Source organism: Xiphophorus maculatus, chromosome 18, assembly GCF_002775205.1.
Source record: "Xiphophorus maculatus strain JP 163 A chromosome 18, X_maculatus-5.0-male, whole genome shotgun sequence".
NCBI classification, from domain to species: domain Eukaryota; kingdom Metazoa; phylum Chordata; class Actinopteri; order Cyprinodontiformes; family Poeciliidae; genus Xiphophorus; species Xiphophorus maculatus.
Window position 1 is genome coordinate 18,041,758 of NC_036460.1, and position 19,345 is coordinate 18,061,102.

The 19,345-nt window shown below is 38.6% G+C and overlaps 1 protein-coding gene across 1 annotated transcript in view; it reads left to right on the forward strand.

Annotated features, from left to right (window-relative positions):
- Positions 1-16,758, forward strand: part of clpb (ClpB homolog, mitochondrial AAA ATPase chaperonin) — a 34,611-nt gene extending 17,853 nt beyond the window's left edge. Inside the window, exons 7-16 of the mRNA XM_005803400.3 lie at positions 2,362-2,476; positions 8,423-8,500; positions 10,531-10,586; positions 11,152-11,196; positions 12,527-12,688; positions 12,781-12,937; positions 13,064-13,137; positions 13,247-13,366; positions 14,223-14,327; positions 15,750-16,758. Coding sequence (XP_005803457.1) covers positions 2,362-2,476; positions 8,423-8,500; positions 10,531-10,586; positions 11,152-11,196; positions 12,527-12,688; positions 12,781-12,937; positions 13,064-13,137; positions 13,247-13,366; positions 14,223-14,327; positions 15,750-15,947 — 1,110 coding nt within the window. The 3' untranslated portion in view covers positions 15,948-16,758. The remainder of the gene's footprint in view (positions 1-2,361; positions 2,477-8,422; positions 8,501-10,530; positions 10,587-11,151; positions 11,197-12,526; positions 12,689-12,780; positions 12,938-13,063; positions 13,138-13,246; positions 13,367-14,222; positions 14,328-15,749) is intronic.
- Positions 16,759-19,345: the final 2,587 nt, after the last annotated feature.

Consider the following 19,345-nt stretch of genomic DNA (forward strand, 5'->3'; position numbering starts at 1 on the left):
AATTTATAAGAACAGGATAAAAAAATATATAGTAAGCATACGTTAACTTTCAGATCACAAAGTTTGAAGGATTGAAAATGATAAAGATAAATTTCAAGAGTAAATTCCACCTGCATAAATAATAGAGAATATGAATGGGTGTAAATTACAGCTGAGACATAACGGATAGTTCACTGTTGGTAAAACTTTTCAGTTAATATACCAGATTTAACTCTATTTTCAGATACACAAATTTACTTTGATGTCACATATGTTGACATCCATACTGCACATTTATTTGTTTTACAAGCTTGCATAATTGACTTCTTTGTTGTTTCAAGATATACTGTTTTCTACTTTCTGTTTTCACCCTTTGCGGAATGATCATTTTTGTGGTTCGTCTATGTGTAACCTCTGCTCTACAATAACAGCTCTCTGGAGATGGTGAAAGTGATAGGTGTTATTAGATTTTGAAGCTGTTTATAAGCTTGTGTAAAACATGTCATAAAAGGCAAGCCTGTGACATTTCTATGTAGTTTTCAAAGCTTTCTGGACTATAGTTGAGCTCTGATGTGCAAAGAATAATGTATAATTAAGGTTTTATGCAAAGAAAATACTCGTTATTGCTTTATAGGGAAAGGGATACACATTTTGACATTTTTTAAAACACAAAATGATCTCTGCTGCTGAAAGGGTAGATTTACTTTCTTTATTAATTATGTTTTACAATGTGAAGAAATATGCCTTTTTTGCTTTCATCTTCTTTAGCTCAGTTTCTCCATATGTCCATTTATGCTTCACCATTATATAGTAGTGCAAGTAGGTCCTGTCTTTTTTTTATTATTATTATTATTTTTTTAATAAAACTCAAGTTGCCCTGCGACAGACTGGCAACCTGTCCAGGGTGAACCCCGCCTCTCGCCCGGAACGTTAGCTGGAGATGGGCACCAGCATCCCTCCTGACCCCTCTAAGGGACAAGGGTGTTAGTAAATAGATGGATGGATGGATGGATGATGGATAAAACTCAAGTTATCCATAGTTATCCACCAGCTTGACAGCAGGCTGCAGCTAAGCAAGATGGAGAGAGAGAATAAACAGTTTGCCTCCACTGCAGGGGGAAAACCTGGAGTCTAAGGAGACAAAAAAGAGAAGGATAAATGAGTCATGGGGTGGCTGTGAGAAACAAAGAGAAACTAAACAAGTACAAAGCATCGGAGGGGAAAGCACTGGTAGAGGAGGACCTGTATTAGGAAAGGTTTTAAAGAGAGGTGATGAAATGAAGAACGTAGCAAATGGATCACTGCAGCTTTGTGATTTAAAACCTTATAAAATAAAATAAAGGGATAGATGCTTTTTATTTAATAATATATGAAGGAATATTTGCGTTTTACAACCCGTTTGATTTTGTGGACCAGGCTTTGGAAGAAAAATCATTTTTGTGCGATTTCTGTGTTTTTACAGCATCACTCAGGCAGAAATATTTTCTATCCATTCTAATGAAAGTTGTATCCATCAATCCACCAAGACTCTTCTGTGTTTCTTGAATTTTTAAGAATTTAAGTCAAACAGGATGAATTCCTTTTGTGAATATTTCTGTATACAATTGAAAAAAACATGTAATCTGAGTCTGAAAGGTAGGGGAATTGAAGTTAACGAAATGTGTAGGAACTCCCATGAGAATGGCACAATAACACTGACTTAATATTTTGGACTTCTAAAGTGTTCATTTTTATTCTTACATCTTTTGTTATGCATCACCTCCTTTACATCCCAAATTAAAGCTCTGCTACAATACACCACTAATATTGCTTTATTCCCATTCTTTATAATTTCAGATTTCTCATGTTTAAAACAAGTTTTTATTTTGATGTTCTGAAATTTTCATTTTGTTTCAAGAATCTCTCACTCATCTTGTTTTGTTTGCTGTTTGTGTTTCTTTCCCAAAAATTTCCTTAATTTGATATTTCGTCTCACTATGCAGAGAGACTCCACAACTATCTGACACATTTTAAAACAGTCATTGTGTTTTTATGATTTAAGAGCAACAACACCATTTAAGTCCCCAGTTTTTTTGGATTTTATAAACAGTAAAACATGTAAACACCCTAGACAAGCAGAGACTCAGTCATTCGTATAAGAAAATAGGCAGCAGGGAGAAACACGCGAGTCCGTGTTCATGTCGGACTCGCGTGACGAGCGAGTCACATTCCTAACTTGCACCACCGGCACTGAGCAGCAGAAGCACAGTATTTATTTAGTCTTTTAGCCTCCGTTTGAAAGCCTATTACACTTTGATTTCCCTCAGTACTCCCTCATACATCTCCTCCCGCTTCCAGACTCATTGACTCTCTTGTGAGCTGATCTTTTTCATCTCTGCTTAGTTTAAGGAGCTGCAAGCGCGTCGAGAGGCAGAGGAAAGGCGGAGGTTCCCCCTGGAGAGGAGGCTGAAGGAGCACATCATCGGTCAGGAAGGGGCCATCAATACCGTGGCTTCAGGTACACACTTGCACAGAGACAATTATAAAGGGATGTTACAGAATGCATGCAGAAAACGTCTGCAGGTGCATGTTGGAGCTTCACTTTACAACATGGCTGTCTTCGCATTGATGCCCTTGTTTGTGTTTTGTACTCTTGTCCGTTTTCCCTCCTGCTCTCCTCTCTTCCCTGCAGCTGTAGGCGGGATCAGACAGACCGGCGGAGGCTGTAATTGGTTAATTGTGATGAATGAGCTGTCAGTTGTGCACAGGTGTTGTGTGTGTGTGTGTGTGTGCGTGTGCGTGTGTGTGTGAGACAGCTGAAGAGGCCAGGCTTGGAGCCGCCAGTTAACACAATTACAAAGAGAGGATACATACTACAGACCCTATACCCCTCCTCCTTTTCTCCCTCTATCTTTCTGCTTACCCCCATTCTATCTCTCTTTCCTTTCCCTTTGCTTTCTCTTCTTCTCTGTTTGCCATGAATATCCATCTCTCAGCTCTCACTCAGCCTTCTTTTCTTTTCAACTTTGTAGCTTCTAAATGTCTTAGAGCTGAAATGATTAATCAGATTAATTTGGTATTAATTAATTAATGAAATAATCGTTAACTAATGTAGTATTCTTTTAATGGTTAACAGGAGTATGCAGACTAAAAAAAATTGCCATTTGCTGAAAGAACAACATATTTATAGCAGTAATTAAGCCAAGAATGTACAATATTTAGATTTAGATATATTTTCCTTTTAAGATGAAAAACCTTCTTTGTCTATAAACATGTTCTATGCAGGACTCCTCCAGTATCATAGTTTTAGCTTCACCTGGTCCAAATTCATTTTAGAAAGCTGCTATTGAGCAACTTCTACTACACAGTTTTAATAAGTTAATCCAAAAATTAATCAGCAGATCAGACTGTATTAATGGTAAATCTGTCAGAAAGGGCTGAGCATTTAAAAAAAATTTTAACTGAAGACATAATTAATTTGCTATAAATAATCAAATGATCAAGTATTTACTGCATTTTAGGCAACAAACATTAATTTTCTTATTTAAAAACCAATTGAATTGTTTATTAGCATATTTTCATATTTTTCTAATATTGTATAAAAAGGCTTTAGTGGTTAAATGAAAGATTTGCAGAATGTTCCTTTGCTTCATCGGTCTGCATACTACAATCAGTGACAGATGCGTAAAATTCTGTTAACGGGACAGAAGAAACAAATAGAATAATGGGAAACAACTTAAAATGATGCAAAACAAAAACGTTGGAACCGATGGAGGGCCATGAACTGAGAAGCTGAGTCCTGTGATGAGAAAAGAGGATGGTGGATGAGTTAGAGCACAATAACACCAAAGACAGTAAAGAGCTGATATTACAGCAGACATCCATGGAGGCCATGTGGCGTATTGATCTGCAGATGAGAGAGTGAGAGTTAATGTTCAGCAATGCTTCTGCTGCTTACAGTCAAGCCATTTCTTATCTTTATGATGTTGTACATTTTCTCTTTAGATTTGTGAGAAAATAAACTTATTACCAAAACTAGATGGAGACATTCATCTGCTGTGAGGACAGACATTGCAATGGCAATAACTAACTTGAGAATAACGTTTACCACAGTTTGAAACTTCAGTGAAAACAGACAGTTTTGTAAAGTGGCTTATAAGTAGGAGTGTGTCACTATATAGAGCTTTGTCCTGTAACCGGTGGGTTGTCAGTTCAAATCTACGCTCCATCCTGAGTTATGCAAGTTATGGCCTTACTTAAATTGGATCATCTCTTGTCTTGTACATTTTGAAGTGAAGGTTTAAAACTTCCTAGAAATTCAGATGAATTTAAAAGAGAGTATCTGTATCAGAACAGACATATTACAAACTTGGATCTCTAGAACAGCAAAGAAAGAAGAGGTTACACATCATCATGTGAACCTTTGTATCTGTGTCAGCGGTTTTCAATCAGTTTGATCAAAGGCTATACCAATCAGTCAAACTCTGGGAGAGTCCATGTGGAGAAGTGGAGATCTCCAGATGAGGAAATTGTTCAGGAAAGAGAGAGAAGGAAACGGTCCAGATAAGAGGACAACAAATGAGAAAGGGATGCAGAGATAAGAAGAGAGAAAGGGCTGCAATAAGAACTTCAAATGTATGCTATATATTGTACAGCAACAAATGGCATTGTTAGTTTTTCTGTATTGATCAGAATGCCAGTTTATTATTTGTCAGGTAATAAAAAAGTAGTAGAATCACCTGGGAATATACTGTTTCAAATGCAGTTCTGCTTAATCACAAGCTCCATTTAAAATGCATGTATAAAACAAAATCTTATTTCAAAAGCAATATTTTACAAACATCTGTCTCTAGATACATTTCATGCAATTTTTATGTACCTTTAAGAATTGACACTTTAATTTTAAAGATGAATAGATAAAGTTAAGTAACGGCTTTCCTGTTAACAACAATTTACCAAAATGTCTCAAATGTGTTTGAGTTTGAGTTTGAGTTTGTAAGTGAGCATTTTATTAAAAAAGCTTAATTGATTTCATTTTACAAAATATATTTTATGCTTTTTTGTCTGGTACGGAATGGTAGAAGAGATCTCTGTAATTTTTATTTGTAAAAGAATAAGTCGGCTATTGTATTATGATAGTTATAGGACTGCAAAACCATAATCTGTTTTGATACCAAAAATGGTCTTGTTTAAAAAAAAAAACAAAGCAATTATTTTTTCTGTCAGGCTTTAAAGGGTTAAAAGCAATCATTTAAAGACTAAAGAGCAAAGCAAATAATTGGCATTTTTCTTGATAAATTACCTAAAAAAACATAGTTTGTATTTTCAGTTGTTGATAAATGGTTTTATACCAACTTATTGATTAATCATGTTATTGTTTCGATGTTGTTCATCTAATTCCACAGCAGTGTGTGAGTGAGGAAATGAATTTTGCAGACAGTCTGCGGAACTGATTGTTGTTGTAAATATTTGCAGACCAGACGGCAAGAGATTAAAAAAATGTTTGCTGTGTTGTCATGTCTTCAAAACAGTTGTTTCCACCATAACTCCTCATGACAAACAGCTTGCCTGCAGCAAGACACGCACACACGCAAACACCCACATGGAACAAATACACAAAACCCACATAAATACACACACAGGAAGGAGGTTAGATTGATCCAGGTTTAGCTCTCAGGGCTAAGAGTTATTGAAGAGAATCATCCCTCTGTAATCATGTTAGAGCCAACCAGACCTGCAGAATACACACTGTCCTCTGCGTGTGTGTGTTTGTGCAGGAGAGCCAGCTCTCATTTGTTTTGTGTCCCTTTCCTTTCCCTCTTCTTGTCAGAGTCCTCTCAGAAATGTCAGTGTGCCCTTCTGTCAAAGTCAGTCTCAATCAGCTAAAAGACGCACAAAAACACAGAAGGTTACCCTGTCATTCACGCAGCCATTGATAAACCAGACGGAGCTTCGGAGCCCCTCTTGTCACATTTCATCTCTCAGTCCATCTCTGACACGCTCGTTTGTTTCTCTGCCTCATTCTCTGGCTCCTTATCTCCATCACTTCTCTGTCTTTCCCTTCTTTATCTCCTTCCACATCTTCACTCCTCTTTCCTCTCCTTATCTCTGTTCCTCCCTCTGCTTCCTCTCTCCTCCTCCTCTTAATCCTAACGTTTCCTCTTTGATTATCAGCTATTAGTACCCAGTTTAGCACTTGTGTCATGTGTCACATGCTCCATGTCCGTTGTTTTCATATTTTAGCTTCATTGCGCAGTGATTTGCTCAAAGTATTGCTGTTCATTCAGAAAGTTGAGCACAAAAGCAACATTTTGTGCTGAGGATCTATTATGCTTCTATTAGAGATTTACAGATCAGGCTTTTCATGGCAGATACTGATCTTCAGTAAGTTTTGACTGAATACAATATATATTTTTTTATTCTCAGACCTATAAAATTTAAAAGGTTCCTTGATACTGGTGGTAGTTTTTAAAACGAAAGACATATAAGATTATTTCTATTCATGTGTATATTAAGAAAATGTGAAACGTTGCCAATTTTGGGCCTTTGTCTCTGAAGTCTGTAACAGATGTATAAAAAAATCAGTGACTGATGAAGTCCATCCATTCAGCCAGATGTAATTATCACTTAGGGTTTGCATTGCATTTGAAATGGGATTCTCACTTTATACAAAATCTCAGTGAAAATACCTGTTTTTAAGAAGAAAAGGAAAAACCGAGCATTTTTTTTACTCTATTAAAAATAATGTGTCATATTGATAATTACAGTTCAAATATTAGTTTGGAGTTACATAATGGCTCAGTGGTAGACCAGGTGTATTATTCATAAACCCAAACTCCCTCTTTTCTGTCTTTGTTCCTTCTTGTCAAGCTGCTTAAAAAATGCCACTGGCTAAAGAATCTTAAATTTTTTTTGCAATATCTTTGTTTATTTATTGTTGTTTTGATTTTAGAATCAGTTTGTGAGAATAGCATCTCTCACACAATAGAAACCACACGTGCCCTACTGCATCATGAAGTAATTCTATCAAATGGTTTACTGTGGGTTTGTTGAATCCGCATAATGGGAAAATTTTTTAACATGCCTGCAGTCATGGGAAGATGGTAGTTTAACACAAGTATAACAAGGGAATTAGTCAGACTATCTGCTCCAATGGACAATCATCAGTTGCTTTCTTAGAAAACTTTAGTTTAACTGCTATTTTAAAATTGTTTCCTTAATGCAAATCTTTGCAGGAAATATTTCCAAACATCTGAGTTTGTCTTTCTTAACTGAAAGACTGGTGTAAAATGTTTCTTTACCTTAAACAGCAACATGTGGGGGAGGGATGGAGGGTAACTGCCTGTCCTCTATCCTCTCATTTAAAGTATTTTAAATTGTAAGAACCGGAGGTGGGTCATTTTAGCTGGTTTAAAACCATGGCTTTTTATAACAATGGTATATCTCGATACCAGTAACCAGCCCATCCCTTTTTGAAATATTTCAACCTATAAAATATTGTATCCACATAGTTCTTTGGCACAGCATTACGGTCCACATTGATATGGCTGTGGTGATTGGTCTTTGATATGTTATTCTTCTCTACTGGAAGTGTTAAGTTATTAAAACTCATGGGGGACTTGTGGCCACACTCTGAAGCTAATTTACACAAATGTCTCCCATCCTCAAAAGGCCAACATGTCACATTAGATCAATAACTTTATTAGAATTTCTGGTTTATCTTCAGCATGTTTTGCTGGACTTCTTAACAAAACTGTGATATGTGTATAGGAAGCTGATAAACTTCTAATTAGAACCCAAACCAACACCATCAGACCAGAAACATGTTGGGGTTTTTTTCCTGAAGCAAGCTGTGTTAATAATGGATCCACTGGTTCCAGTGATTAGCCCAGCCACATCCCTGTTCATCTCTGGTTTGGACCCCAGTCTGGATCACAGGTTCACATTTGGAAGAGTTTTCTGGTGTCTTTTTCTTTAAGTGCCTCAAACCACAGTCAAATACTCTCCTGCCGTCCACATCATCATCCTGCCGTTGTGTATATGTGTGTTTGGTTGCTGGGGTGATGGCAGGGAAGGGTAGGCACTCCTTTTTAAGCAAGAGTGTGTGTGAGGCTGCGATCTATGCTAAACTGATTTCAACATGGCTGCGCCAGAGAGGCTAACACAATTACTGCTGGCTAATGGCCCCACTGACTCAGAGGCGGGGGGGAGATGCATCGTGGGTAGCTTTCTGGAGCTCTCTCGTCTTGCTCTCTTGCTCTGTTTTCTCTGCTCTTCTTTTTTTTTTTTTTTTACCAAATGTCTCTGACCCTTTTCTCATCCCTGCTCTTTCACTCTTTGATCAAAGTTTCAGGAATCCTTCCACCCTCAGGTCAGCTCAGTTATTCTTGATGGAAAGCAAAAGCAACAAATGGAAATGTTATAATGGGGTTATTTTCTCTCTCTCTCTCTGTGTGGTGTCTAGCCATCAGAAGAAAGGAGAATGGCTGGTACGATGAAGAGCATCCTCTCGTCTTCCTCTTCCTTGGCTCGTCAGGAATTGGTACCTTCTTTCTTCGACACACCTCTCTTCAACCTTGGTTTGATTTTATGTAAAAAACAGCTGGGGGAGCCGAAATAAATACAATACTTGTTTTCCTTCCGAAGCTTTTTAATGCATTTGAAGTGAACTCCATTCATCTGTGGATAAAGGAATCGCTTAACAAGGAATATAGCATTATAAAACCCACTGCATAATGGCTTAGGTTAATCTACATTCAGCAAGTGTATTTCTCTCTTAAGTGCCTTTCTTTATTTTGCAGTTTTAAAGAAGTTCAAAACTATGTAGACTTTCTCATGCTGAGTTATGGAATTATAAGAAAACAGCATTTATAGCAAGTAGCCTCATCTTTTTTTAGATAGGTGAGCAGCGCTGTAATTAAAAGGTCTTAATGCAAGAACACACAATTTATTCTACACACTTTTAAAGTGAAAAGAGACATTGTATCCTGTAACTTTGCTTTGATGCTTTTCAGGTCAAAATGGTTAAACAATTTTCTAATTGACTCAAACAGCTGCGATTAAAAGACAAGCATATTTTAGTTTATTAAAACACAATTGGCAGCAGACTTGTGGACAAATGTGCTCTTGTGACCAAGATGTAACTTTTTGATCTTACTGAATTCTATGTGTGGATTAAAACTAATACTGCACATCAAGGCATCTGCCATAGTCTCTAATGCTACACCTATTTTGCTCAGAGGAATGGATGAAACCTCAATATCTAAATGTATAAAGCTGCTACAGGAATACCTCAGAAAACTTGTAGTTGCAATGAAAGGTTGTAGAAAGCGTTGTAGTAGTATCACTTTCCTTTTATTTTACTGCTATACTTTGTGTTGGTCTGTCAGATAAAATCACCTGTAGAATAGATTGAGGTTTATTGCTATAATGCAATATGTCAAAAATACTTATTCAAGACATTGTAGCTAGAGATCAAAATTTTAAGAGTTTCTGATTTCTTTAAACACATCCTGACTTGAATTGCCATCAAAACATTTGAGAATTTTCTGAATGTTTATTAGCTTGAAGGGTTTCCTCAGACATGTTTGCCAAAATCTCCCCTCAGCATTCAGTATTTTTAATTGATTAGTATTGACAGCAGAAAGCCCCATCCAATATATAGCCTTTGTTTGGAACAGCTCCCCCTTGGCTGTGTGTGTGGAGCAGCTGTCAGAAAAACAGCTGATTGCACATTAAAACATTAGTACCTCTTGGTAACACACTATTGTTGTGAGCAAGATAATCAACAGCAGCCTGTGGTTTCAGGAAATGATATCCACTGGGGACGAGTGTAAACTGAGAGAACCTCCACCTTTGTGTTGCAGCAGATCCACACTCCTGCACATAGATCTTAGGAGTACTTTGGACAAAGAAGTACTGAGTGAACATAAAAGCCTCCAAGAGGATTTTTAGTATCAAGCAACAAAGCTTGGCTTGTTGCAAAGAAACTTAAACATCCTCTACCAGCAGCAAATGTGTTAGTTTGAAGAGAGGTAGCAGGAAGAGAGAGAGAGAGAGATATTAAGGGCCAGATAGATGGCTAAAGAAAGAAAGAGATCATGAAATGACAAGGCAGAGAGATAGATGAGGAAGAGGCAGTGTTCATATCCTCCATTCCCTTCAGCGACAAACTCTGGCCATGAGACATCAATATTAAACACAGCAACAAGCCACAAACACACACAGCCCTCACACACACCCATGCCAAGTACAAGACATCAATATCATATATGAGCATTTATATGCAGAATATTTTACCGACAAACTTAATGAGTGCTTCAGGAGAGCGGATATGATCGGATGCTTTATTGGAGGTGGTGCTGGGATTTAGGCCAAAGCACTTAGCAAAGAGGAAAATATTGTCTTTTAGTCTCAAATGAGTCAAATTGTTTTCTTGACTGAATGTTTTAGAAGATGCCGTACTTCACATGAGATGTTTTTTTTATGTCAAATTCAAAGTAATTAAATGGCAGATGAGGTTGTTCCTGTTACAGAAGGAATAATACAAGTGATGTCTCTGTTCTGTGACAGGAAAGACGGAATTGGCAAAACAGGTTGCTCGCTACATGCACAAAGACATTAAGAAGGTATGTTTTGTTATCGCATGAATACACGAGCGCTTCAGTGTAAGTGGGAGCAGATTGCTCTCCAGGTTCACATTAAACCCACAACATGTCACCAGTGTTTCTCCACTGTGTGGAAAAGTGTGAAACTAGATTCATATTTTAAAGGTCTGGATATACAGGAGTGTAAAAGAATATTTTTGTGTAAAGAAATTATATCCTGACTTGACCACTAAATTCTTAACTCCCTTCGATGCTCTATCTGGGGTTTCTCCCATTGAGCTCAATTTCTCCAGTTGAATTTCACCCAGGCTAATCAGTGAACAGAAGGAAGAGGTGTGAACAAATTCTTTGCATGGATGCAGTTTGGTATTGGCAGTGAAGGAAGTGAATGAAGCCGTTCTCTTTTCTCCGTTTCCCACCTCCATACTTTTCAGTTTTGGGATTTTGCTGGTATGCAAACCCAGATCAATGTGCACATATCTCCTCCATTTATAATGAATGCTTGTATTTTATATTTTAAAATGACTGTGAAGAACATGAACAATGTGTTGGAGCCATATTTTAATAGAGAGTCTTTATTTTGCAGGGTTTCATCCGCATGGACATGTCAGAGTTCCAGGAAAAACACGAGGTGAATAGTTTCCTTGAATTGAAGACCGAACGCAGAATGTCTTTTTAAAACCGTCATGTATAATTTGTTGAGTATATTGCTCCACCGAAGTGAGCTCATTTCAAATGAGAGCTGCTGTAACTCTGTGTCTGCTATCTATGGCAGTGACATTTTGGATTAATTCTGTTTATGATCTCATAATTAATGCAACAACCAAAATGAATGCTCTGACTGTTTATGCCTCTTTATGGGGGTTTGATGATGGATACATTTAATCTGGGATTCAGAGTTGGATTATGTTCCAGTGTTTAAGAACTGCATCTAATCATTTTAGTTCAGACTTGCTGTTGAACATTTTAGCAAGCTATCTAATGAGTGGCAGTAAAAACCTTGACTAAAGGACAGTTTAAGTTTTCTCAGATAACATTGTTGTCTGTTCAATGACCACACATGTGAGGTAGTGTGAAAAGTTTATTTGTAAGGGAAATATATATATGAATATGAATATTGGCACCTTAAGATGATCACTCCACGGAGACAGTTTTTTAAATTCCTTCCTTCTGCATTAGAAGAAGGAAGGATTCAGAAGCTCTTAGAATTTACCATTTTTACACATTGCAACCACAAGCCTCAGTGTATTTTACCAGGTAAAATGGTAAAAATGGTGAGGTGGAAGGGAAATAAAATATGGTTTTGCACATTGTTTCCAAATAAAATTAGAAAAGTATGCAAATTCATTTGTATTCAGTCCCCTGTAGGTAATATTTTGTAGGAACACCGTTGGCTGCAGTGAACTTGTTAATCTTTTCTAAATAACTCGAGCTCAGTCAAATTGGATGGAGAGCATCTGAGAACATTATGTTTCCATCCTTGCCACAGATTACAGTGGAAGCAGAATTTCAATCGTACTGTACTCTTTTAGTTTTCAGGCACCGGATTGAACTATTTCGAATGAGATGTTCAAAGTTTGGGATGTTTTCTTTATATCCCCGCTCTGTCTGCTGTGTTCAGACCTTCACACATACCTGGATTTATACTATACTTAAGATATACACAGGTGGTTCCTTATACTAAGCAAGTGACATTTTAAAGCACTTGATTTTATTTAGGAGCAGCAATGTAGAGAGGACTGAACACAAATACTTGCCACAGAGATTTTTAAAACCCTTTTTCTTTCACTTCATAATTATGCATCAAGTTTACCACAGAAAATACAAGTTTGTGTGTGTAATTTTTTTTCAAGGCATTGTACATGTTGAATGAAGCCTATTATTATGTAAATTCATCTAAAGAGATTTCTTTGTTGCATGATGTTTGATCGGCCTTTCATCTTCTGGTTCTCTTTTCTCAGGTTGCAAAGTTTATTGGTTCTCCTCCGGGATACATTGGGCATGAGGAAGGGGGTCAGCTGACCAAGTTGTTGAAGGCATGCCCCAACGCTGTTGTTCTGTTTGATGAAGTGGATAAAGCTCATCCTGACGTTCTTACCATCATGCTGCAGCTGTTTGATGAGGTCTCTACAAAAATACTCCGTTCATTCATTGCAAGTTTATATTTTAACAAGCCTGAGGCCCTCTGACTGATTTCATGCTGCTCTTCTCTCAGGGTCGTCTCACAGACGGCAAAGGAAAGACTATTGAGTGTAAGGATGCCATTTTTATCATGACTTCAAATGTTGCAAGTGAAGACATTGCCCAGCATGCTTTGCAACTGCGGCAGGAAGCTGAGGAGCTCAGTCGTAGGAAACTGGCCGACAAACTTGGTGAGAGAAATACTCTAGCATGAAGCACATCTAGTAAATATAATAAAACTAAACACTATACTAACTTATTCAGATGACTTGATAATTACATGATCATTGTCATATCATTGTTATGTTTATCCCCAGAGGATGTTGAGAAAAGCGACGACATTAAAATCTCCCGGCAGTTTAAAGACACGGTGATCCGACCAATCCTGAAGGTAGAGACGCTCACAAACACACAAAACTGAAGCTCAGCTCGTTTTGAAACAAGTTCAGTTGGCCGGTGACGCTCCAGCTGTCATTGTTCGCTCTTTGATTCATCCTCAGGCTCATTTCCGGAGGGACGAGTTTCTTGGTCGGATCAATGAAATCGTGTACTTCCTGCCGTTTTGTTACTCAGAGCTGCTGCAGCTGGTCAGCAAAGAGCTCAACTTCTGGGCCAAAAAGGTTTAGTGGCAACTTTTTTTATTTACACTATGTTTAAGATTTTGTTTCTGACAAATAATGTAAGTATATTTATAGTCTGTCACTCATCAAGGTGAAAGAAATGTTTCACACCATTTGCTCCACCCATGAAGTTTCTGTATTTGCCTCCTCCTGTCGGACTGCACAGCCTCACCCACTTCATTCTGCAGCCGCTGAGCTGTGCAGGAAAAAATGCGCAGATCAATATTGTGTGCCTCTGCTACTCACTTTAACATGATTACAGTGTTTAACATGTGGAGGCTTCATCAAAATTTAATTATTAATATTATGGCTGATGTCCTGACAACATGGCCCCCACAAGGGACTGATCGAAGCCTGATTCATGCGTCTTTTCACCGTATCTATCTTCTGAAAGTTGCTTGTCCGTTCCTTATTATTTTTTTAGTCTAAGTCTCACAACAACTTATCGGTGTCTGGCAGAGCTTCTAACAACAGAAATTTGATTATCTTCTAATCGCCATTTGTTTGTCGTTCACTCATATTAGGAGAATTAAATGTTTAGTGTTGCCATTATTGCCTGGCTGTGCATCTGCAATGAAACATGGTGTCCTATTTATTGAATGAAGTGTTAACATCAGTAGCTAAATGAGCTGCTCTGATCACTACTATTGACTGGTGTTTGATTAAAGCGCATTAAGGGCCTGTTGATTAGCGCTGGCAGACATTCTGCTTGACAGTATCTCCCCTCTGATGCTGCATTTGTCTTGTTTACTCCTTTATTCTTTGATTGTGTGTTTTTTTTGTGTGTTGCTGCGTGCACTCCAGGTGTAATCCTCTCCCTCAACATAACATTACCTCATCTCTATCTCTCCATCAGGCTAAGCAGCGTCATGACATCACTCTTCAGTGGGATCACCCGGTCCTGGACCTACTGGCGGGTGGATATAACCTGCACTATGGAGCGCGTTCCATAAAACATGAGGTATGTAGACTGAGACATCTTGGAAAGCACATGATGTGCCCTTAAAGCTTCATGGTAATCGTTTAGCTTTAACCTTTTTCACATTTTGTCACATTATAGCTACCAACTCTGCATATTTTACTGTGATTTTATGTGATAGTCCAAGACTGTTATAGTCAATTCTCTTTACTCTAGTTCCTTTAAATAGAATTCAGTGTAACTAATTTCCCTCCGATGTCACCTTGTTAGTGAATAAACTCCACCTGAGTGTAATTTAATCTCAGTGTAAGTCCAGCTGTTCAGTGAAGGACATCGATGAACAAACGGCATCATAAAGACCCAGACAGGTCAGGGATAAGGTCTAACCCAGGATTACGTTACAAAACAAAATGACAAACTTGAACATCTCATGGAGAATTGTTCCATTCATCATCCGAACATCAGAAAAGCATGGCACATTTTCAAACCTTTGAAACTCACAACTCAGACAGAAGAGAAGCAGTAAAGATCCCATGGGAACTCTGGAGGAGCAGCAGATATTCACTGCTCAGTTTGGAAAACTTGTGCTTACCACAAATCTGGCTTTTGTAGAAGATAGGTAAGAAAAAACTGCAAGAACATCCCAGCCCATATGCCACCATATCTGCTGAAAACCTGATTATTAACACACAAACCCCACAGTGAAACTCCACAGCACCACAGTGTCGTGCTGTGGAGTGCTTTATTTTTGGCAGGAGGGACAGCAAAACTAGTCGGTTGTTGGGAAGATAGGTGGCGTTAAATACTCCATCTATCATCTATCCTAGAACAAAATCTGTTTGAAGCTGCAAAACAATTTACTGCTGTAGTCGGTTCCTGGAAGAATTGACTCAGGGAGGCTAAATACAAACACACTGCACACTTTTCAGATTGTTATTTGTAAAACAGAAATCCAAACATTTATCATATTGTTTCCACTTTATAGTTATGTAGTTCTTTGTATTGGTGTGACATAAACTCTCAACAGTTTACGTTGAATTTTGTTGTTAGGTGAAAATTGTCAAAAAGTTGGGAAAAAACTGAATGCTGTCCTGCTTTCTGTGTTGGTGGATTGGTAAAGCTGTCCAGGGTGTATCTTGCTTATTGCCTAATGTCTGCTGGAGGCACAAACACACCCACAACATCAACTGAGGCTTTAAATCAGAGACTGTCGATTAACAAAGAACATATTTGAAATAATAATTACATATATTATACGTTTCTGATTGTACTGATTTATCAATTCTAAAATGTAAAGTAGAAACATTTGTTTAGTAAAGAATTATTTTCTTAAAAGGCAACAAATGATTGAAAATGATAATATGTAGGTATAATTGCTGACTAAAAACTCTTAAGACATCTCAGGATGGCAAATCAATCTGTAATGTCGCTGCTTTCTGCTTAACCCCATTACTGATCCCTCAGGTTGAGCGACGGGTCGTCAACCAATTAGCTGCGGCGTACGAACAGGAGCTGTTGCCCAAGGGTTGCACGCTGCGTCTGTTCGTCCAATCAGAAGGCCAGGAGGAGCACAGCATGCCCAGGCTGCGCCTGGAGGTTGTGGGAGAGGACAGTTCATCGAGAACGCTGGACATCCGTCCACCGCTGAATCCTGAACACTAACACGACAACACTAAACCTCGTCAGCAGCAGCAGCCGAAGCATTATCCAGCATCAAGAGGATGGATGGTAACCAATGGATGTTCTTAATAAAAGCACATCTGAGAAACTTCACTGCTTCTCATTCATCATGCCAAAGTGTCCACAACATGCAGTACAGTGTAGGCAATTTTTCAGATAGGAAAACCAAGACTAACAGTGTTTCTGCGGAACGTATTTATTCAGAGATGTTTAGGTGGAGCATCAGCATCATGACCATACATCATCAGTGAAGACATTGTCTCACGCTCTGCACTGTCCTTCAATATAGCTGTAGTTACAGAGTGATAATGTTATGTTTACTACGTAATGCAGACTAAAAGCCAAATCAAACAATATTTATTAAATATATATATTATAAGGTTAGTTGATATGATTTATGCGGCGAAACCAGCAGTTTTACAGCCGGTTGAGTTTAGCTGAGAAGAAAACTACTGACATATTTTCTTCTCAGTTCACAGAAACCTTTAGTTTCTGGAGAGGACACTTCAGTTGTTTGTGTTATCACATATCAGTGGTGAACAGACCCACACAAGCTGAACTACACTCATAAACCGCATTAAAAAAAGATGTAGTAATGCAGGTAAATTAGCAATAGTAGTAGATCAAATGACAAGTTGTCTGTTGATGCATGTTAATGTAGGAACGTGAAATAAAATCACCATTTAACATCTCAAGTGTTGAACACCTTGTTGACAAACGGCCAAATGTAAGGGAGCCACGTTTCTGCTCCTTGTATCCCAACCTACACCATGTAAATAAAACCTTGACAACAAAAAAGGGGAATTCCTCTCCTTTCTTTCTCCTGTTTTTTTGTTTTGTTTGACTGGCACTGACACTCCTGATGGATGGATGGATGGATGAGAGTCCTGCTACAACAATAACGCTTGTCCACCTTGTGAATCGACATGACAGGGGAATTTTGTAGGAATTCTGCTCCATGTGGGGGTCCGAGTTGGACTCGGGGAAGGGAAGCGGCAGTGAAAGCATCTCACACATACAGACACACAACAGCCTGCAGGAATGTGTTGTCCATAGGGAGTAATTAGCAAGTCGGGGACGGACACCGTCTCTCTTACAGTGCCTGGACCCCCCAACTGCAACAAACACACAGCTGGTTTTACTGACATTTACACTAACGTGTTTCAAGAGGAAGTGTAATTGCATGTCATTCACTTTTGAAACAAATCATCTGGCTTCTTGTAATAGGCAAGAACTATGGCAACTTTTGAAACAATTATATGCAGGTAAAATTTTGAAAGTAGTGATTGCAAGGCTATTTTTTTGTTTACATTTAACATAAGGAAATTATGGAAAATGTCAACCTGAATAAAAAGTCAGAACACACAAGCATGAATATAGTTTCAGACCATGTTTTTTTTTGTTGTTTTGATATTTTAAATGTATTTGGAAATCAAAGAAAAGTATTTTCTTCATCTAGATTCACTTTACCTGCCAGGCAAAAGAAACTTTATATCTAAAGTATTAAGGTGTTTTTGATTAGTATGTCTTAACCTATTTTTTAAAGCTAGAAAAAAAAAATCTAAATCTCTCTTTTCCTGTAGTTGAATTTATAACATCATGGCTCTGAAGTAATAATGTTGCCTTTTAAGTTGCAAAAGGTTCAACCTTAAATGTTTGAGTCAGAGTCTGAGTAAGATGATTCCTAAAACATGGTGGAAACGGCCGTGGATGGAGATGTTGAAATGTGACAATGATAGTGACTGTATGCAAACAGGAATCTATTTACACTCCTGTTAAAAAGTTTCCATCTGATTGCTTTTGCGTGTATATTACCACTCAGACAATAAAAAGCGATGGAAAATGGTGCTTGTGTCCATTTTCCTGCTTGTGTCACACTAAATAGTCCAGGGATTTTCCCAGTGCATGAGTGGGACATACAGTCTTAGTACTTGAGCTTTCTGGATTAGTTTCTCTTTTTCTGACTGATCAAATGATCACACAGGCTGTACTGCAGGCTTGGGCAAGGACAGGGAATGTTACTGGTCAGACTGGGCCCATTAGAATAAGTATGTTCAGCAGAAGTAGCAGGGTATGTGGAAGTTCTGCAGAACCACCCATTCATCAAATGGGTGTCCAACTCTGATATAATCATTGCAGGGCTTTAAAAATGAGATCTGTTCATTGCCTGCACAGTGGCGCAGTTGGTAGCACTGTTGCCTTGCAGCAAGAAGGTCCTGGGTTCGATTCCCGGCCGGGGTCTTTCTGCATGGAGTTTGCATGTTCTCCCTGTGCATGCGTGGGTTCTCTCCGGGTACTCCGGCTTCCTCCCACAGTCCAAAAAACACGACTGTCAGGTCAATTGGTTTCTCTAAATTCTCCCTAGGTGTGAGTGTGTGTGTGCATGGTTGTTTGTCCTGTAAGTCTCTGTGTTGCCCTGCGACAGACTGGCGACCTGTCCAGGGTGTACCCCGCCTCTCGCCCGGAACGTAGCTGGAGATGGGCACCAGCAACCCTCCCGACCCCATTAGGGACAAGGGTGAACAGAAAATGGATGGATGGATGGATGGATCTGTTCATTGCAGTCTTGCCTGGTCCACTGTATATGAACATCTTCAAAGTGTTGTCTTGTTACCAAAACTTACAGAAATCCATGCATGCAGAGTTACTTACAGCTTAAACATGTTGCTGTGGTCAACCAAAATTCATGTAAACTCATTTAGAGGAGGACTTCGATTAAAAACATCCGATGTATTCAAAAGCACTTCTGTGACGTCACCTGGGAGGGTCGGTTTCATCTGGATTGAATAATTACCTACAGCAAAATTTAGCTGCAAACTGACAGTGATGTGTCATTTTATAGATCAAAAGGCATGTCTACACAGTGAGCTTGATCTTACAGAAATCTCTGGCTGGAAACTTTAACATTTCAACACCATTCACTTGTATGTTGTTTTTTTTCTTTCCTTTTTTTTTTTAGCAAAAGGTGTTGGGAATAACCCGTGAAGTTGCTGCGAGCCCATCTGCATGGAGCTGATGAGGATAAACAGCCAGAGATGAGGAGCAACAGGCAGCAGATGGCTGCATATGGACAGTAGATCAAGGTTTTTTTTGTTGTTTTTTTTTTCTTTTGCTCTGATACCTCCAGGCTTTTCCCATCTTTCTCCTCTAACCCTCATATGCATCTTCGCTTTATGGTTTTAGGAAGTTGGAGTGCTTTGGGTCTGTGTGTGTGTGGGCGTGTGTGTGTGTGTGTATCCATTTACCTTTCCCTGTGGAGGAAGACAGGAATAAGAAGAAGAGGAGGAGAAAGAAGAGAGGCTCTTAGTCTGTCCGTTAGGCTATTTCTGACTGCTGCCATTTCTCTGATTAGATTATGGAGAAACAGAAACCTGGCCCCT